The sequence below is a fragment of the Mustela nivalis genome (genome assembly GCF_964662115.1).
Source record: "Mustela nivalis genome assembly, chromosome: 16".
Classification (NCBI taxonomy): domain Eukaryota; kingdom Metazoa; phylum Chordata; class Mammalia; order Carnivora; family Mustelidae; genus Mustela; species Mustela nivalis.
This window is the reverse complement of record NC_139035.1, coordinates 6,978,272-7,000,000: the sequence shown is the minus strand read 5'-3', so window position 1 is coordinate 7,000,000 and position 21,729 is coordinate 6,978,272. Positions and strand designations below refer to the sequence as shown.

The following is a 21,729-nucleotide window of genomic DNA, read 5'->3' as shown; positions in this document are numbered from 1 at the left end:
GTAAAGATGACCTAAAAATAAAACCTTAAAAAAAAAAAAAAGAAAATGAAGATTTGAAATAGTTAATTTAGTAGTTTTGACCTCTTGAGTTACAAAATGGCCTGTTGTAAAGTTTGGATAGCACGTTCAGGGAGCAGGCTGCAAAGTCAGCAATTTGGCTAAAAGGTTGAAGAATACTAGAAGTGGATGTACTCTAGAACCTTAGGTTAGGATTCATTGAGTACTACTTCTATCTCTCTCGTTCTCTGCTGCTCCAGGTAAGCAGTGGGCCCCATCACCTCCAGCTTCCAAAAGCGAAGGTGTCCATCCTCATGAGCGGTGACAATGACAGGGGGCTGAGTATCGATGACACTGGTGCCTGCAGGATGTTTCTTGTCCACTGGCTGTTGCGGTCCCGCTGTGACATCATGTTGCTCACCTACAGAAAAGTTAATGAGCTACCATGAGTGTTTACAATACTTGGAATTTCAAATTTTATAGACTATAAAAGAGGAGGCAGGTAGGAAAATAGTAAACCAACACATTCTTTTTTCTTAGAACATGTTTCTCAACCCCAGAAAACTTCACTCAGGGCAGAGGACAAAAAAGCATTCACAAACAGAATCCTGGATCAATGGAAAAGCCTGAAAAGTTTATTTTGACCCTATTACAAAAGCCTCTGCCCTATATATAACAGCGAAAAGTCCATATACATCCAGTGTAAGACTTGCATGTCCAAAATGGCTTATGAATCAAGTATAAGTTTGAGGAAATGGGCTGAAGACTAAGAGCGTCAGTAATGTATTGGGTTTTTAAAAATCTAGAATTAGTATTTAAAAATGGAAATTCTACCTCTTAGAATACAGAATCTTACACGTCAATATTTAGTCACAAAATGAATACATTGTAGGTGTGACTGTGTGGCTCAGTAGGTTAAGTGTCCAACTCTTGACTTTGGTTCAGGTCATGATCTCAAGGGTTCTGGGATCAAGCCCTGTGTCAGGCTCCGTGCTCAACATGGAGTCTGCTTGCCCCTCTCCCTCCGCTTCTCCCCCAACTCATGCTCTCTCTCCCTCTAAGATAAATAAGCAAAATCTATTTTTTTAAAAAAAAGAGAACATACTGTACCTTCATTAAGAGTATTCTAGAACCTAAAATCCCTGTTGCAAAGGAACTGTTACAAACAGGAGGGGTGATTTCACACTGACCTTTAACCTCATTGTCGTGTATGCTCTGTTTGCTTCCCTGAATTAGGGGAGAAAACAAGAAAATATTTCTGTGACATTGTAAAGAAATGAGATACATTGGGTGAGTAGATTTTTCAGGGGAATTCACATTCCTTTTTAAAAAATTTTTAAATATTGGAGTAGAGTTGACACACAATGTTACATTGTTGCTTTAATTTTAGGTGTACAACTCGCAACTAGACAAGTCTTTACCTTATGCTATGCTCACATCTGTCCCCATACAACGCCATTCTAATACCATTTGACTCTATTCTGTATGCTGTATCTTTTTTTTTTCCTGTGACTTATTCATTCTACAGCTGGAACACTCTGCCTCCTCCTCCCCGTCACCCATTTTGCCCATCTCCCCAACCCTCTCTTCTGGCAAGCACCTTTGTTCTCTGTTAAATTTACATTTCTAAGCATTAGGGGTTTTTAAAGTTTTTTTAAAAATTATTTTTATTAACATAAAATGTATTATTAGCCCCAGGGGTACAGGTCTGTGAATCGCCAGGTTTACACTTCACAACATACACCATAGCACATACCTTCCCCATGTCCATAACCCAACCACCCTATCCCTTCCCCTAGAACCCCCAACAACCCTCAGTTTGTTTTGTGAGATTAAGAGTCTCTTATGGTTTATCTCCCTCCTGATCCCATCTTGTTTCATTTTTTCCTTCCTGACCCCCCAAGCCCCCTCCCTCGCCTCTCAAATTCCTCATATCAGGAAGATCCTATGATAATTGTCTTTCTCTGATTGACTTATTTCGCTCAGCATAATACCCTCTAGTTCCATCCAAGTTGTTGCAAATGGCAAGATTTCATTTCTTTTGATGGCTCTAAGCATTCATTTCAGTTAGTTTTGAATTAATTCTGAAAAAATGTATCACAGAGATCATCATGTTCACGAATAGGGTAACATTCTTATTACCCTAGAGAGCCACATTCTCGTGGCTCAGGTAGGGCTTAATGATAGGAGTACCCACATCTGTAAGGCATGCCAAGTTCTTGGTGTCTGTGATCTCCAGTTCTGTCCGCAGCCCTGTGAGTTAGGCTTTGTTATTCCTTTTTTACGGATAAGAAACAGAAGCTCAGAGATTAGGTGATGTCTCTAAAACTAGTCAGAAAATAAAAGGAGCACTTGGGATTGAAGTGTTCCGTCTGTCTGACTCTTACATCCTTAAAAGTTTATTCTTTCCACAAAACTAGTGGCTCTAAAACAAGTTTTGCGGTAAAAAGTCTCCTTTAAACAAAATCCTCCTAGAGATGTAATGTTGTAAAATCTATAAAAACTGGGACTGAGAACAGAGTTTGAAATTCAGCGTGTTACAAGTTGTGCTGTGAAATGTGTTTACTTTTTAGCAAAAGAGATTGCCTAGAATTGCTTTATGATTTAAGAAGTGTAAAAGCATCTGTAATTTATTTTATTTATTTATTTTTAAAATTTATTTTATTTATAAGTACACATTGATGATTTGCAGATATGAAAGCCTTGCAAACATGGGAATGAGTGATGGGCACAGTTTAGACACTGTTTTCTAGGAAAACGAGTTTTTAAACGCACATGTACACACAGAATTTCCCCACCTTGACCTTCTGTCAAAGGAGGGGTTCACACGGGACAAATCACCATTTCTGAACCAACGCTGAGTGTAACAGGAAGATATACTCTATTTCTTGCTTACCTTGCTACTCTGTGGACCTTTACTAGAATCACACTGGGACGAAGAGCACACAGAATCCTGACTCGGTCTCCTACAAAGAGAGGGAGGAAACCCAAGGAGGACAGGTGAAGATAATCCATCACCCCCGAAGTGTGCTTGTCTCCGCTTGAACTTCCGTGGGTCGCTTCTCTCATTATCTGGGGGTCCTGAGCCACTTCCTTAAGACAGAAGTCACACCTGATACCTTGTGTTACAACGTTCATCTGTCTGCTGTTGCTAGACACTGTTGGGGAGCCTTGGTAATTAAGATTGATTGTTGCTCGTGTCTGGGAAATAAAAATCTGCCCTGTCCCAAATCTCAGGCTAGATTCAGTCCCAGAAGCTGACCCTGAAATGGCAGGAAGCGGGCTGGAGCCGGGCCCCTGGGAAGCCTGGCTAAGTTCTGCTCCGTGGTATGCAGTCCTGGCCTGGTCGTCTCGGCAGTGCTCTGCTGGAGTGGGCTGGAAAGTGGCCTAGGTTCTGGCGCAGGGATCGATATGGATCAAATCTTCAACAATAGTCTCAGAAGAAGGCAATTTCAAGTCAAGGGGTAAGGAAGGTTCTATATACGGGCTCATTGCTGCTTTGGGTTTCTTCCCAGGAGATATGTTTACTGTTACGTGTTGCCTGAAAATCAGAGTTCTCAAGCATATATGAAGAGGACAGAACAAGGCACTGCTCCCTCAGAAAGGGGTGGACATGGCCCAGTTTCAGCGGCAGTTTCCTGTGGCAGCAGCTGTCAGGGGCTGTCACTTTTGCCCGGCAAATGCTTCCTTCTGCCCCATGTCAGTGCTCACAGAACTCGATTTTGGCCACAGTGTGGTCAGCTGAGCATTTGCTGTCTCCTCTACTGGTGTTAGAGATTGGTGTGAGGCTGCCGTGGTAAGCGGATCCACAAAGCGGATCCCCGGGGACCCCCTGCCTACAAAAGACAGCAACAGGGAAGAAAGCTTCAGCCAAACAGGGCAGCCAACTTGTCCTCCCTTGGTTGCAACTTCTGGGATAAGCAGAACTCTTTGGACATCGCTACATATATCCGAGCAGTATTTCTTCATCAGTAGGTACCGAGTTACCTTGCACATTCGGGGTTTCGAAAGAGGAACAGGATGTTGTTAATCCTAAAGCGTTTGGGATCCAAATCAGGGTCCACAATGAAGCAATCTTCAGGTCTGTACCTGGAAGGAAACACACATTCACAAAATAAACACTTACACATTCAGGCAACTCACACCACTCATTTGATACACGCCATGATGAGCTGATTAACTCCTGCAGTGTGGCTGTCCTGGAACACGAGAGAAAACCCAAAGGTATAGAGCTGGAAGCTGTCTTCCTGAATGAGGCCCTGGGTAACACTATGACCATTTGCTGTTTAAAAGTCTTTTAATCCAAAATGAAATAAAATAAAAATAAAGAAAGAAACAAACAGAGCGCCTGGGTGGCTCAATGGGTTGGGCCTCTGCCTTCGGCTCAGGTCATGATCTCAGGGTCCTGGGATTGAGTCCCGCATTGGGCTCTCTGCTCAGTGGGGACCCTGCTTCCCCCCTGCCCCGCCTGTCTCTCTGCCTACTTGTGATCGCTCTGTGTCAAATAAATAAATAAATAAATAATCTTTTTTAAGAAACAAATGAGCAAACAAATAAATAAATGTCTGTTAGCCCAATTAGCTGGTCTAGTCAGCCTAATTGTAGGTCAGAGTGGGCTTATAGATAAGCTCCTTGAAGTGTCAGAAAATTTAAAGAATAGAATTCTACTCTTTGAGTAAATGGAAGGACAAATTTGAATAAAATAGGACGACTAACCTCAGGGAGCACAGAAATGAGTGAAGGGGACAAGCAGGTAATTCAGGGGCAATCCTATTCTAATGGCTCACTTCCCACCAACCCAGCTGCCAACAAACCATACATCCTTCGGGCTGGTTCCCAGGAGCATGGTGATAGTCCCTCAGCTGCCTAGAGTGGTACTTCGTGATCGGCTCCTAAAGTCACACTTAACCTTCTTTACTGAAAATAGATCTTGCAGCAAAACATTCCTTTTCCTTTAGTGGGAATTGCCTCTGCCAGTTTGCACTGCAGAGTGATGGAGGAAGGTCCTAGGGAGTGAATCAAGCTCTGAAGAAAGGCCTGTGAGCTTGATGATGTACGGAGCTCGAACTTTTTGGATTCTTCTGTTGTGTGGGTGAGCCGAATGGTTAGTAATCAGCAAGAACAATTTCCAGTTTGGACCCAAAAATGCATAAGCCTTTGAACAGGAAGAGAAAGGCTATTTCTCCTGACTGGTGAAGGGATCTTAAGCAAATCGGAGGTAGAGGTAGAGATGGCTTCTGCCACCAATATGGAAACCACCTTCAACTTTAGAGCCTTTTTTACGCTGGGCCCCAGCTACATTCAACAGTTCTGCACTAAATTGGATGTTTTGCAAAATACTAAAGTGATTCTAAATCAGTTATATTTGTATAATCATCTTATCATGGGAAGGGAATATGATGTATGGCTCACTGCACTGTTATTTTTCTCTGACTGGGTATTGGGTTTATATGCCTTTCTTGGCAACATGCCTATCCCTTCAACAAGGAGCATCTCCTCCTTCAAGTTTGGAACAGTCCTGGGGGGGCTTCCCTCCTAAAGCTGTGGTAGCAAAACTGCTTTAATAAGAGGGTAAATAATGGCACAGTCCATATTGGTATGGGTGACGAGGGGCAAGTAAACCTTGCCTTTCAAAAAGGCAAGGTTTGAAAGGGAGGAAAGGATGTTCCAGGGGCAGGGCCTCGTAAGGGGGGGGGGGGCTGAGGTGCAGAGGGAGGGGGCTACAGAAAGAGCTAATTCAACAGAAGGTTGAAAGGAGAATCAATTCAGGATCCAAAGAGGAAAGGAGTATGTCCCTTCAGAAGTTGGTTACAAGTAATGACTCAGACTTTGACTGGAAAGAGGCATGGCGTCCAAGTGGACCAGGAGTATGTAAGGCATTAGAAGTCAAGAGGCAGAGATGTCTTCTGCATTTTCCTCTTTTCCCTCTCCTTTCTTACTCTTTCTCCCTCTTTTATGCCTCTTCTCTTCCTCTGAATGCTTAGATAGTCTTGATTTTGTTTTTATTCATTCATTAAGGTTCTTGACCATTTTATGCTTCAAAGTACAATATTACAAATTCCTTTGACATAGGATGTTCATGCATGGCTCCTGCTTACAGCCCAAATAGCCAACTGGGGAGAGCTGATTGTTTATGACCCATCCATAGCGAAAAAATACCTTGTTATATTATTTCCTTTACAGCCAATGGTCAGAGCATTTCAAAATGGATAGTGGAGGTGGGGGAGGACACTTGAAGACCTCAGTTAAGCATCAGATTCTTGATATCATCTCAAATCACGATCTCGAGATTGTGAGACCAAGCCCCGAGTCCAGGGCCAAGCTCAGTGGGGAGTTGACTTGAGATTTTTCTTTCTCCTCTCTCTCTGCCCCTCCCCCATTTCATGTGTGTATGCTCTCTCTCTCTCTCTTTAAAAAGAATGAAAGAAAGAAAGAAAGAAAGAAAGAAAGAAAGAGAAAAGAAAAGAAAAGAAAAGAAAAGAAAAGAAAAGAAAAGAAAAGAAAAAGAAATGGATATCAGGGAATGGATAAAGCTTTTGGCCATGGGTTCAGGGAAAATCTCATTGGTTGATACTGGTTTATGTAACTGCATATGCCACACCCTTGTTAGCACTGGAAACGCATCGAGAATGCCACTTACCATTTGACTTTGGTGACTGAGTAGATGGTGGTGTCACTGGGAATACAGGAAGAGTAGATACACGGGGGAGGGGTAGACTGGGACAAAGTTTGGGGTTTTAAGGGTGTTGTTGGTAACCCAGATAGTAATTGCCAGATATGTGTCTTTAAAGCTCCAGGGAGATTAGTGTTTAAGACTCATATTTTAACTTTTTTGTTGAGGTTGTAAATTTGGACAAGATTCCACATGAAAGCATGTACTAGAGGGATAAGGGTAAAAGTCAAGGCATCTGAATTATGAATTATGAATACTTAAAGTTCATCTTATTCATATAATTCTGGGATTTGGATATCAGGAGCAAATCTCATGAGTGTAACTTCCAGAAAAGCTTCTCTTGAGAGTTATCATTACTGGTCTGCCACTGTTATTTATTGCTTAAAAAAAAGAAAAAAGTATTGAATGTTACTTTGGCTCTATTGCAGTACAACTTTTAAATTGCTTAAGAAAAAAAAAAACTTACAGTTCTTTGACAGTAAGGTTTATAAAATCCCATAAGATAATCACACCATTTAAGGTTCCAGCAGCAATCAAATTATATCCTTCTACTTGTAATAAATCAATGCAGTTCACTTCCGTACTGATGTCAGGACTCTGGAAAGAAGGAAACAGACGCATGGACCAGTATCTAACCACTGTACAAATGTTATGTGTACACTTTGTTGTTCTACCATTAAGACAAAATATCTTACGATTTTTTAAAGTTACTTAAAGTTACTATTCTAAATTACTATGAAATTTAGTAAAATTGCATTAGTTTTACATTAAAATTTTTTTAACTTGATGAATTCATTAAATTAACAAAATACTCTCTTCCATCTACTGACTCCTTCCTCTCAGCCTTGACTTACTCTTCCTTGACCAGCCAACGGTGAGATCACCTTGCCATCTTTCTCTGCCCTTCAGACTTCTTGAACATCTTTTGCATTGGAAGATTCTCCTCATTAACCTCCTTTTCACTCACTGATTGGCTTCTGCTCCATAGTATACAATGAAAGCTTTTTAAGATTCAGTTACTTATTTGAGAGAAAGAGAGAGAGAGCGTGCACAGCAGAGGGAGGGGCAGAGGAAGAGGGACAGAGAGGATCCTCAAGAAGACACCCTGTCACGTGTAGAGCCTGAATGCAGGGCTCGATCCCAGAATCCTGAGCTGAGATCAAGAGTCCAGTTGTCCCTGTGAAAACTTTTTCTATCGATCACTAAGCACTTTCTTTCTCTCCTTTTTTCCTCCTCCCTCCCTTCCTTCCTTCCATTAAAGATTCTACTGATTTACTTGAGAGAGCGCACAGGGAGGGAGTGGGAGGGAGAAGCAGACGTCCCACTGAGCAGGGAGCCAGACTCAGGACTTGATTCCAGGACCCCGGGATCATGACCTGAACTGAAGGCAGATGTTTAACTGACGGAGCCACCCAGGCGTCCCCAACAAACTCTTAACTTAGAGAACAAACTGCTGGTTACTAGAGGGGAGGTGGGCAGGGCAATGAATGAAACAGGTGGTGGGGATTAAGGAGTGCACTTGTCTCGATGAGCACCGGGTGACACAGGAAGTGTTGACCCACTCACTGTATTGTACGCCTGAAGCTAATATAGTGTATGTTAACTCTACTGGAATTAAAATTTGAAAAAGGACGAGATCGTGCCATTTGAGAAAAACATGCATGGACCTAGAGGGTATTATGCTAAGTGAAATAAGTCAGACCAAGAAAGTCTAATACTGTATGATTTCACTTAGAAGTAGAATCTAAAAAACAAATAAAACAGAAGTGGAATTGAGCCTGTAAATACAAAGAATGAGTTGAGGGTTGCCAGAGGGGGAAGGGAGTGAGAAGCTGGGCAAAATGGGAGCTGGGAAGAGGGAGACACAGGTTTCCAGGTGCAGGAATTTTATTTATAAATAAATAAAATCTTTTTTAAAAATCGCTAACTTGTACACCTGAAACTAATGTAACACTGTGTGTCAGCTATACTCAAATTTGTTTTTTTTTAAAGGTTTTATTTATTTATTTGACAGAGATCACAAGTAGGCAGAGAAGCAGGCAGAGGCAGAGGGGGGGAGCAGGCTCCCTGCTGAGCAGAGAGCTCGATGCGGGGCTCGATCCCAGGACCCTGAGATCATGACCCGAGCCGAAGGCAGAGGCTTAACCCACTGAGTCACCCAGGCGCCCTATACTCAAATTAAAAAAAAAAAAAAAGATTACAAGTGTATTATTCTTGTCACTCTGAATTGCTCTCTCCTTCCTGAAACTTCTTACTCTCTTGACAACCTTGACACTAGACCCTAATTTTGCTTGTGTCCGTATGACCTTTCCTTTTCTGTTTCCTACCTGACAGCCTCTTACTCTGCCAATCTGTTAGATATGAGTATGCCAAGAGTTTACCTCTAGCCCATTTGTTTTTCTTTTTTCCAACTCTTTTTGGGCAGTCTTGGCCCCTGTGTTTTAATCATCATCCCGATCTCAATGCCCTGATCATCTAGTCCGTCCCCTCCCATAAGCTTCAGGGTTGTATACTTACTGAAAGAAATTTTTCACAGGTATCTCAGAGTTAATAGGTGTAACTTCTTGCCTCCTTCAAGCACATGATTTCCCTCCATTCTACAGCTCCCTGGGAGCACCGTGTCCCAGTCCAGTCCTTCGAGCTAGCTCCACGACGCCCTTGGCTCCCTCTGTCCTCCCCGGACCCTCCTCTCCCAGCTGCATGACATCAGTCCCTAACGAAGCCCAAGTTCCGCTACTTTTGCCACCGAAGCATTGCTGGAAACCTCTCCCTCCAGCCTCCTCACTGTCATGGCGTCCGTCCTTCGACGCCAACCACCAGCCAGGCCCTTTCTCCCCTTTGGGACGTTTTGCATTTTATCTCCTCCACTTGGCATTCACTTTGTCTTCTCGGCTCCCCCACGAAACTTCCTATCTGGGCCGAGCTAAGTCCTGGTAAATCTTTCCGACCTAATTGGCAATGATTTGGGGGGACCCTCGTCTGGCCTAATCCTCCCAAGTTCTCTGTTGGGTTGCCCCAGTGGAGTCGAACAGGTCCCACTGCTCAGTAATCTCTGCATTCCCGGTGCTAAGAACAATGCAAGCTGCATAGTGGGTGTTCACAAAACAGTGCTTCCCAAATCCAAGAGTTTTAGAGAAAGAAGATTTCCATGCACAACCCAATTTTTTTTCCCACTATGTGACTTTTGCAGACTTTCCATCTATATAGTAATTTTAAAATACATTGCAAAAAAGGAACTGCTAGAAATGCTAATTATGATACATACAAAGCACAAGGGCTCAAAACTCTAAGACAATTTACATTTTTATTATAATCCTAAAGGCATTTTTTTCATTTATTACTTCAGTAATTTATTACAGATCCTTCCTCCCTGCCCGCCCCAAAGCAAGCATTTTGCACTACCCATGTAATAACTTGCCAACTGTATCAGATCTGGCTCACTGTGCAGTAATCATTGTCCTGTTCTTATTAGCTCTTAACAAGGAACATAGAACCAAATCTAGTGTTTCCAGTTGTGCAGACTTGGAAGAAATGGGTTAGAATGACTGTTTAAGGAGATGCACTCTGTTCTTCCAGCTTTGGCCCAATTATGAGATGATGTTATCACGACACCGTCACTGTATATTTTGACTCCAAATCCTTTAAGCAAACAATGAAACCTACTTATGATTTAAACTAACTATGAATGGAATTGAAATTGCAGTGCTAAACTGACATTTAAATTTGAGGGAAAATAATACATTATCTCTCCATAGTATGATAAAATAATAGTTTCCAGGGTTGCCTGGGTGGCTCAGTGGATTAAGTGACTGACTCTTGGTTTCAGCTCAGGTCATGATATCAGGGCCGTGAGATCAAGCCCAAAGGCGGCTCGGTGCTCAGCGGGGACCTTGCTTTCCATCCTTCCCCGCTGCCCCTCCCCTCACTCCTGCTCCCGCTTTCCCCCTCTCTAAAAGAAATACATAAATCTTTAAAAAATAGTTTGCAGAGTTTTTGAAACAAGTTATATTATTCTCTCTTAAAGTACGTTTATTTCACTAGTGACAGGGGCGAAAAACCAGACCTTTTGATCGTTCCCTCTATAATTTGTGGTTTCGTGCATTCTTTGGTTTCTGACCACTTATCCTAGTAAAAACTGAGAAGGATGAGCTCATATTAGAGTAAGCAAATGGTGGATAAAATCTCAAAAAAAAAAAATCAGTCGACGTAAATTTTTTTTTTTAAGATTTTATTTATCTGACAGAGAGACACAGCGTGAGAAGGAACACAAGCAGAGGGAGTGGGAGAGGGAGAAGCAGGCTCCCCGCTGAGCAGGGAGCCGGACTCAGGGCTCCATCCCAGGAACCTGGGATCATGACCTGAGCCAAAAGGCAGACACTTAATGACTGGGCCACCCAGACACCCCTCGACCTAAATTTTCATGAGAACAAAGAGGGCAGCTTCCTTATTTCTCTGTTCTTCAGCCTGAAACATACCCCCCACTTTACCCCTCAGGGGTGAACACATGCTCCAGCCATACTGAGCGGATATAAATATCTCACAAAAAGCCTTACAGATTGTAAATTAATTTATCTATTTTTTGAAAGAAAGACAACCAGTTGTTTTGTAAATCCTGATGGAACTATATGACAGCATCTGCAGAGTCTTATTAAACTAAAATCAAAGTTCATGCAATGAAGTCAGGTTAGAGGAAGTACACACAGAATTCCTTAAATTACACCAGGGGCATGCAGTCAGCAAGATACAGAAAATGTGAGACTATGGCGCCAACTCTCCAGTATCTTCAATAAATAAACAATAAAGGGAATAAATAAATAAAATAAAGGGAAAGAGAGAAATGGAAAGATATTTATAGATTAAAGGAGATTTAAGACCCCTTCCACTAAATGCCACAAATGGATCTTGCTCTGATCCTTGTAAATGTTGAAAAAATATGAGGTGATCTAGGAAATCTGAACATGGTATGAAATCAAGGACTTCTTAAAAATTATTTTAGAAAAGAAATCTTTAAAAGTAATGGTGTCATGCCTCTTTTTGAGTCATTACCATGCAGAGATACATACTGAAATATCCAGGGATGAAACGGCACAGTATGTGGGATTTGCTTCAAACCATTTTTTTGTGGTGGTCACGGCGCGCGGCAGGAATAACAAGGAGTACTCAGCTATGCACACCCAGTTTCTGAAGCTGAGGGCCAGCACGTGGAAGTTCAGTGCATTATTGTCTCTACTTCTGTGTAATTTCCCATAATAGAAAGGAAAAAAAAAATCAGGAAATGAAACTTACGTTTACACATTGAGAGACGTTTTTCTCTACCAGCTGGACATCTGGGAAAGGAATGCGCATGTTCCTGGGTTTAGGACATGGCTTCAGATGCACAGTGCGATTCCCATCTTGTAGCAAAGGCACCACATTGGGAAGCTCCCAGGTCACCACGAGATACAAATCCTCTTCCTTACCCTTCAATAAATATACAGCGAGTGCATGAAAATATTCAGTTAATTATTTTATTTGGAGCTGTTTTAAAGATACAGAGAAACAGAAAATACAATGATGTACTGACCAGATGGGTATCAAGGTGGTAGAAAGATTATCAAATTATCATGATCAAATCTTAAGCCCCGTCTAGCCCTCTTTAATACAGTTTCTGTCTCTTATCCCTTCCCAGAGGCCACCTGAATATAGCGTTAGTTATGAAAATCTTAGTATTTCTACATAAACTTATACATGTATTCCACATATGCATATATCATATATTGTTATATGTATATACATGTACATGGTACATATGTAATGGTATTGCTTTCAGCCTTTTTTTTTTTTAAGGAGGGGAGGGGCAGAGGAGAGGGAGAGAGAGAATCTCAAGCAGGTTCCATGCCCAGCACAGAGCCTGACATGGGGCTCGATCCCACAACCCTGAGATCCTGACCTGAGCCAAAATTAATAGTCAGATACTTAACCAACTGAGCCACCCTGGCACCCTGCTTTTAGGCTTCTTACCTTTTTATAAATGGTATCAAACTGTATGAATTCTTCTTTAACTGTTTCACTTAACATTATATTTTTGAGATTTAAACAAATTATTATATGGAACTCATCTAGTTCATTTATTTTTAGCTCCTTTGTAGGATTGTACAAATACACTTTACAATTTATTTATCCAGTCTTCTACTACTAGGGTGTTCAGGTTGCTGCCAATTTTTCACTGCTTCTTTTTATGGACAGGTGCCATAGTTTCTGCAGCATGTGCCTAGAGCAGAATTATTAAATTGTAAGATATGCTATTATTGGCTTGACTAGATGTTATGAGTGGTTCTTCAAAGTAGCATTACCCATTTCCACCCTCATGAGATCTAGATAACAGTTTTCCTTTCTTCACATTCTTGTCAACACTTGGTTTAAACTAATGATGATGATGATGTTTTTGCTTATGATGGGTTCAAAATGAGATATTTAAAAATAAAATTTTAAATGTATTGATTATATTGTCACATTTTCCTAAGTTAGTGAGTTGAACATTTTTTATGTGTTTGTGAGCCATTGGCGTTTTCTTACCTGTCCTTTGTTTATTTTCCTCTTGGGTTATTTCTTCTGGAGGGATTTCTTTAGCAATTGTTTCCTAATACTTTCTCATTTACCTGGGACACAGTATATTACCTCTTTCCGCAGTGTGTGACTTATCTTTTCATGTTTTTCTAAGGCATTTTATCAAATGTAATAAAGAGATCTTTGTAATATCTCATCTTGTGAATATAGTGTATCTCCCCATATTTTCAGATGATTGTTTATGTTCTCTAGGAATTCTTTCCACAAAATTTTTGCTAAATTTATTTAGCATCTTATATTTTTGTTTGCTCTTATAATGTGATCACTCTGTTTTTTAACTGGTTATTATTGTCGAGATAGTATTAATTTTCAGAATTTTAATTTTTGTGTGGGGATAAAAGTCAAAATTTTAAGGTTGGTGATTTTTCTAGTAGAGCACAGATCTTTTAGGTTGAGAGCAGCTGGGTAAAGTGGAGAGAATATTGGTCTATACATGAAGACAACACATTCCCTGTCTCAGTTCTAGCGAGAGCCTGGGCAAAGCGTTTTTTCTTCCTTTGGGCTTTTGTTTCCTTATTTATTAAGGTTCCTTATTTGTAGAATGAGAACTTCAGTGAGTGGATGGATAAAAGTTCTTTCATTTTTCAAAAACATGTTTCTAGGTGATCTAAGGTCTCTGTTATCTCATATCTATGTTAATTGAAAAGTACTGGCCAGTGGTCCTCCTACCTGGTGGGTGGGTCTCTGGTTAGAGTTTGTGCCATTTGGGGAGCAGAAGGAAGTTCAGCAGTGTCCAGGAAGTGGTCAGACATTGACATACCGAGTAACAGCTCAGTTAAGTTCACATGCCTCCTTGATGGCCACTATGGCCGTCAATCTTTCTGAATCCATGGGACAGTAAAATTAAACAAACAAACTTTGAATTATTGACTTCGAGTTACTAATATTTAATTTCGCCGAGAGGACATGGGGGAGAAGGGAACTGGAAACTCTGTTATCATCATTTTATGAAAAGAAAGGCTAAATTTAATACCAACAAATAGGAAAGATACAACCTTTAAATTTAAAAAGTAAAATTAGCTTTATGAAAAACTGCTCTTACTTTTTTCATTTCAACCCTAAGTGGCGAAACTTTTTATCTCAGTTTGGCATGGGCAGACAGGCCTTGAGGAATTGGCGCTCCTGGAAAATAGCAGTCGGCATGACGCTATGAACATGAATGACTTTAAGTGCCTTGAAAGGAAGATCTTTTGCTTTAAGGGACTCAAAATAGGGCTACAGGAGTAAACACATAAAGTTACGTGGCTGGAAGGGCAGATAAAAGGAAGTTAGTGGATCTTCATGATTTGAACTATTTTTGGGTTAATTACTCAAAATCTCTGAACTCCCACACCACTCTGTTCATGATGTTACACAGTAGTATCTCAGCGATCTATGTCTTCTTTGGAAGATTTTTATTTATTTTAGAGAGAGTGTGTGCTTGCAAGTAGGGGGAGGGGCAGAGAGAATCTCAAGCGGACTCCCTGCTGAGGGCAGAGCCCATTGTGGGACTTGATCTCATAATCCCTAGATCATGGCCTGAGCCACAATCAGGAGTCCGGTGCTCAACTAACCGAGCCCCAGCACCCCAATCTATGGTTTTTATTAACAAGGGTTTGGGGGAAAATTTCTAAAATTTTTTTATACAGGTAGGATATAATTCTGTCTCCTTAAAACTGAGATTGTGAGATGATTATTGTCCTTCTCTTTGGTCAGGACCTTGCACTGACAGGCCAGGGCGTTGATAATCTGCCTTCCCATGACGTGGCCAGAAGGTCAGGCCTGAAGAAGTTCATACAGTGACGTTTGTGACAGGACCAGGCAGTGACACAAGCATCTTTCCAAGACTTGGGAAAATAAAACCAAGTATGTAAGTACAAGAGAGACATTATAGCTCAAGCCATTAAGGACTGGTCTGAAGACACTAAGAAGAAATACATAAATTGTATGGGGGCTTCCCCTTACTCATCACGATTTAGCAGTTTCCTGAGTAACAGAATACAACTACTGAAGCAGTTTTTGCTTATTTGTTTGTTCGATGCAGCAGGGAGTCTGGGAAGATGGAGGTTGGGTTTATCTTGCCTGCACTCCACTCCCAGCTCTGACTCTGGGAGCAGTTTCTGGAGGCAAGCAGAGAATGAGGGTTGGAGTTGGGGGAAAGAAAGTTATTATGGTATTGTTACCCTCTGGGCTGAACAAAAGCCTGGGAACCAGGGTGGGAGAGAGTTCAAGGGTAAGCTTTGAACATGGTGATTACTCCGTAAACAAACCTAAATCCCCAGAAGAAGGGGGGTCCAGGGCACAATGGGAAGTATGACATATACCTAGTGTTCCTTGTCACCAAAGAGTTGAGGAGTAGCTGAACAGTTGGACTGAGCCTTCTGTACTTCTGAAATTGGGAGAGACAATGGGAAGCAGGAAGGCTTCTGGCTATGGTCTCCACCAGGGGTGCTGTGCGGTCTCTAAACTAGACTACCCCTCACTGGGGCACCTGGGTGGCTCAGTGGGTTAAGCCTCTGCCTTTGGCTCAGGTCATGATCCCAGGATCCTGGGATCGAGTCCTGTATCGGGCTCTCTGGTCAGCATGGAGCTGCTTCCCACCCCCCTTCTCTCTGCCTGCCTCTCTGCCTACTTGTGATCTCGCTCTCTCTCTCTCTCTCTCTGTCAAATAAATAAATAAATAAATAAAATCTTTAAACCACCCTTCAGGAACAGCATGGCTGCACACCTCACCTTCTCAGAATTGCCACTCCTGTGTTTTTCTAGCAGCCAGATCCTACTGAGCAGAAAAAGAAACGTAGCTAGGAGGGGCTAGTATCCGGAGAGAAGAACTACAGACAAAATATGCAGAACAGGTCCCTGACTTGGACAGTTGGTGGTATGTTAACTCGAGCAAAACTGAAGAGTCCTTAAGGAAGTTCAAAACTGAAACAAAACAATAGAACGGGGCCTTCAAACATCTGAATTTGGTGGGTGAAGTGAAGGAAAATTAATTTCTCTTCGAGACTGGAACAAATAGCTTAGAGATAGAGAAAAATATTTCAAAACAACATGACTAAAAAGAAAAATATAAGAAATTGAGAGGATAGAGTCAGAAGACCCCAAATCCAAATAGTATGGGTTCCTGAATTAGAAAAAGACACAGATGTGGAAAAGATACTTAAATAATACAGACTATAGTACCAAAAAATAATATAAAAATAATATATATATTATATAATAATAAAAATAATAGTACAAAAACAGTTCCTAAGCTGGAAGAAATATCCAAGACTGTAGATTAAAAAGTCTCCTGTGGAACTGATGAGAAAACATATGCATACAGGCAGAGCCTTTAAGCTTCTGAGACAAAGATAACGTCGAAGTTTGCAGAGAAAGGGAATAAGCTGTAGAGGAAAAATAATCAGATCCGCATTAGACGCTCACCAGCAACACTGTTAGTGGTGTATCTACTGTAATTCCAATTTGAATTTCTCTGATTACTAACGAAGTTTAGCATCTTTGCATATATTTATTGAATATTTGGGTTTGCTGTTTTATGAAGCACTTATCTTTTTTCATTTTCTATTGAACTAATCCCCTTATTTATTATCTAAGAACTCAGGATACTAATCCAATTGGTTATTATGTGTTGCAAATCTCTTCTTTAACTCTACTCTTGTCTTGTAACTTTAATTCTGATGACTTTTGATGAAGAAAATTTATTATTTTCATGTAACCAAATATGTCCATTTTTAAAATAATTAGTGGTTTTTGAGTCTTACCTAAGATAAGACTTAGGTAAGTTTCCTAAGTTCATAAAGACAATGTCCTATAGTGACTAATAAACCTTGTATTGTTTTGTCTTCCCATTAATATTTTGAAGTCATAATCTACAAGGAATAGTCTTAGACAGGAATTAAAAAATTACTTTTTTTTCCATATGGATGTCCAGTTGCTCCAAAACCTTTTATTGAAAAATATATTCTTGCCACACAAATCTGTTATGCCACTTCTGTTGTATATGGACCTGTTTTTGTTCTGTTGTTCTACTTACTTATCTCTGTGCCCAAACCTTCTTGTCTAGTTTTCTTGTGCACTTAATTATCCTGACTCTGGTTTTAGGGAATGTGCCTTTCTTCGGGATGGATTTGTATTTGTTTCTCCCAGGTGCCTGCCAAAACTACCAGTTTTAGACCACCTTAAATCAAGTTCATTTCTTTGACCTCCTAAGCATAGCCTACAAATGTATATGAGTTCCTACTTGTGGCCACAGTTCTGAGAAACAGGGTCAACAGTATTCAAGAAGGTAAGTATGTGAATCAAACCATATCTTATTTTCTTATTAGGATTATTTATTTATTTATTTGACAGAGAGAGAGAGAGAGATCACAAGTAGGCAGAGAGGCAGGCAGAGAGGGGGAAGCAGGTTCCCCGCTGAGCAGAGAGCCCGATGTGGGGCTCAGTCCCAGGACCCTGAGATCATAACCTGAGCCAAAGGCAGAGGCTTAACTCACTGAGCCCCCAAACATATCTTATTTTTAATAGGCAAATAATAACAATAAATAATAATAATAAGACATTAACCATAAATGATAAGTAAGTGTGCATTCAGCATTATGCTTATTGTAAAGCTCTTTTCTCTAACATTAATAAAAATTCCCTAAAACTTTCTCAACACTGGGGTGCCTGGGTGACTCAGTGAGTTAAGCGTCTGCCTTTGGCTCAGGTCATGATCTTGGAGTCCTGGGATCGAGCCCTGCATCGGGCTCCCTGCTCCGTGGGGAGCCTGCTTCTCCCTCCCTCTCTGTGCTCTCTCACCCCCTTGCTTGCTCTCAAATAAATAAAATCTTAAAAAAGAAAACAACAAAAACCCTTCCCAAGCATTTACTATTGTATATTTTATAAAAGGTTTCCAGTATTGCTTCATTTTCTCAATCCTCAATCTCTGCCTACCCAGGCAGAGCAAGAATATAAGTACAAATAAGAGAGATTTTCTATCTTCATCAAGCTCTGTCTATGGATTTCGGAGACATGGAGAAGCAGAATAATCAAAGTGACAAATGCTGCAGTAAAACCAAAAGCAATTCTGATGTGGGAACAGCACCAGGCTGTTTTTTTGCAGTCTTTAAAAAAGGGAGTGTTTGTAATAGACATGGTCTCTTAGGAAAAGCATACTGATGGTCAGCTGCACTCCCTTGAAGAAGGGAAGTCAATCCATTGTTGTGTTATAGAGAAATTTTTTTTTTTTACTGAGAAATTCCTTTCTCTGGTGCTGTTGGATGGCTCTGACAACACGGGAAGAGTATATTGATTCAGGGATGTTTTTCACTCCTTTTTTCCAGCAGTAGCACCATCAGTCACCTTAATCAATGCTGAAATTTCATGATTGCTAACCTAATTTAAGATTTTCTTTTTTTCTGTTCTCAGCTTTCAGAAGGAGAATAATAAAGTCAATGAGTCCTTGAGCTCCAGGCAGAGAGATCCACTCGGTAGCCAGGATAAATGATCCGGCCTTCATCTCAAATATGAAGTAGGCATTAGCATTCTCCAGTGGTAACAGACTCACAGAAAAAAATAAATTAGCCTACCTCAATCCTCCCGAAATGGCCCTGAGCAGATTGCATCATTAACCTTAAAATAAACAAAGCAATTTTGGTGACAAACTGAAAAATTGACTTGAGCGTCCCTGAATGCATGATGGGTTCTAAGGACAGAGAGAAATCCCTGCTCCCCCTGCACAGAGCCTGCTGGGGGGCAGCTCTGCCGGTGAATTCTCCCTAGATGAGGTTAGAGGCAATGTCAGGGGCAAAAGCTGTGGGTAAGTTTCACCTTTCTGATACCTGCTGCAGAGGTTCCGAGGCTTCAGCAAACGCTGGGCAGCTGAGATGCTGCCCGAGCTGCTAGTCCTTTTTTGCTCTTGGCTTGGACCTGAGCAAGGATGCTCTTCACTAAGAGCCTCCTAGAAAGACTGGTGGAGAGCCGCTCTTCTCAGCTGACTGGCAGGAGAAGAGGGAGATGGGACTCCTCCCAGAACGCCACTGATTTCCACAGGAAGAGCGCGTCGAGTGCACACACAAATCTGGCACTGCTCACCTGGACCATTTTGATCTTCCCATTGCGCTCCAAGGTGAGGATCAAGTACTGGTGTTTCTCCTGGGCCTTCAGGAAAACCAGGTGCCGTAGCCAGTGTTCTTCCTCCTTCCAGTCCTTCCCCTCCGGCAACACTTTCATCTCCTGCCCGCTGCCGAAGTCCCAGATTTTAATCGTTCCTGAGCACACGGGAAAAAGACTATGTAGATACAAAGAACATATAGAGAGCTTGCTTTTTTATTTCAGACAAAATCGATCTAATTGAAAGAGTTCTGCCAACAATTTATTATATATTTATTTCCTACTCAGGGTGACCGGTGAGCCTCCGCATTGCTGGGCACAAAATACATTTGGGTATGCTTTCTTTTGTCACAGGCTGATAAAAATGAGCAGGACAGCAGTGTCTTGAAATTTGTGACGGTTTTCTCGACACACTCAGACTCTCCTGCGCTCTCTGGCTGAAGTGCATCTTTTCTGTCCTTAGTCTCCCAAACGTTCCGGTTTGCTGAACACTCCCCACTATCTTTCCCTTTGTCTAACATCAAACCGTAATTGTCATTCCTAGTGAAAGCGCCATCCAGTGTGATGTCACTAAGGCGCTGACGTGTTCGATGACTGTTGTTCTTATTGGGTGATAAAACTTTTAAGAGAAATTCTAGCAGGTAGGAATCGCTCAAGCTTTGAGTTGTTTTATCGGTTGCATGGGAGGAAAATGCAACACGGGTGTTGAGTTTCTTCTTACATGTGAAATCCTACTTTCTTGGCACTTAACTTGGGTCATTCGATTTCGGGGAGCTCGAAGAAGAGGCCAGAGGGCATGACAAATGGCGAGGCCATTGAATGGCGATTTCTAGACCCTGTAGGAAGTCTCTTCACATGGGCTTTTCCAAGGGTCACCTCAGGTTTAGAATCTAGGGGACTGCTCCTTACAGGACTTTCTTCCCTTTGCTTGACCTTAATCCCAACCCCCACCCCCATGCCTTATCCTCAGCTCTACTCCTGCTGGACACCCACAATGTTCTCACTATGTTGTTTTTATTTCCTTCTGCCAGGTTCTATCAGCAACACTCACAACTCCTACCATTTGCTTGTTCCCAACATCATTAAACACTGACTAAATTCTCCCTCTATCCTCAGCACTCCATGAGGAGCTACAAATGCCGAGTGAGCAGGGGTGGTTCCTACCCTCAATGACTTTATGGTCTGGAGGAATGTAGTCCTACAAACAATGGAAAGAAGGAATGCGCTCATTTAGTCCCAGATATGTGGACCACAGGGTCACAGCATGCATTTCTCGCTGCCTCAGGACTTTGACAGTCAAATTTAATGGGGCAGAGGGCAGGAAGAAGTATTGCTTAGCTTAGGTGGAGGGTGGAAGGTGGAGAGGAATGAAGGGCACTGCCAGCTTGTGAGCAGAGCTGCTCTGAGAGCCAGAGAATCCTGCCTTCCAGGCTGCTCTAGGATGTCACAGCATCTTTGTCAATGACCTCTGAGGAGAACAAACTGGGCATGTTTGAAGAGATTCTAGACCCTAGCACCAACAATGAACTAGGACTTTCTTGCCTGCAAAAAGTACTATCTTAGTTATCTGGATGAATTTAAGGCTTATTCCTGATAACAGTTGTGTGCTTTGCTCAGACTTTCTATTATAACTGATTTTCATATGTATGGAGAGCATGCTCAGAGAGCAGTTAAGACTGCCTTCTGGAGAACTGTCCCACACGCACAACAGTTGCGTTTACTCACACCTCATCAACTTAGCATCCGTGATTTCATTCCGTGTGTACTGTTATCTGTCACACTTGGAAAAATCAGAGTTTCACATCAGGATGTTCATTCCTCCCACCCACTGGCTTCCAAGCAAGAGTTTCTTAGCAAATACATCTCTAGAATAAATAAACTATGAGTAGTGCACACAAGTGGGTCATATCGTCTAGGTAAAGTAGTTCTTTTGTGGGAGGTCAGAGCAAGGTAAGGTGAAAAGGAAGGCAGGCTGGAGTGCTTAGTTCTAGAAAGTTCTATGCAGTTCTCCATAGCTTGAGAAGCAGCAAGTGACGTAACACCAACACCGCCGAGCCTGACATGCCCCCAAGGAGCTGAGACTCCTAAGTCCCGTGTAGAAATCTGGGTGTTGTACAACAAAGCTGGTTGGATTTTTGTCTGGTCCCCCAATCTACTAAATGTAAACATCCATCCTTTAGCTGATGGTCCCCAAAACTAAAAGGACAAAAGGCGTCCATGCAACACAATTCCTGCCAAGGATGGAATGAGATATGCGTGAAAGACTTCCGTGAACGTTAAAGCCATAATATAAATGCGACGTGAGGCATGGACAGCTGAGCCTTGATGGCCATTACAGCAGAGTCTGCTGCTGTTCAGCCAGGCAGAGCCATCTCTCTGGC

General features: G+C 41.7%; 1 protein-coding gene across 4 annotated transcripts in view; it reads right to left on the bottom strand.

The window, feature by feature from the left end:
• WDR64 (WD repeat domain 64) overlaps positions 1-21,729 on the bottom strand; it is a 134,387-nt gene that overhangs the window by 28,097 nt on the left and 84,561 nt on the right. For all 4 annotated transcript variants that reach the window (XM_082702656.1, XM_082702657.1, XM_082702658.1 and 1 more), the window contains 7 exons: positions 19,331-19,506; positions 11,957-12,130; positions 7,137-7,267; positions 3,985-4,086; positions 2,894-2,963; positions 1,188-1,224; positions 279-418 (listed from right to left, as the gene is read on the bottom strand). In XM_082702656.1, the coding sequence (XP_082558782.1) occupies positions 279-418; positions 1,188-1,224; positions 2,894-2,963; positions 3,985-4,086; positions 7,137-7,267; positions 11,957-12,130; positions 19,331-19,506 (830 nt within the window). The remainder of the gene's footprint in view (positions 1-278; positions 419-1,187; positions 1,225-2,893; positions 2,964-3,984; positions 4,087-7,136; positions 7,268-11,956; positions 12,131-19,330; positions 19,507-21,729) is intronic.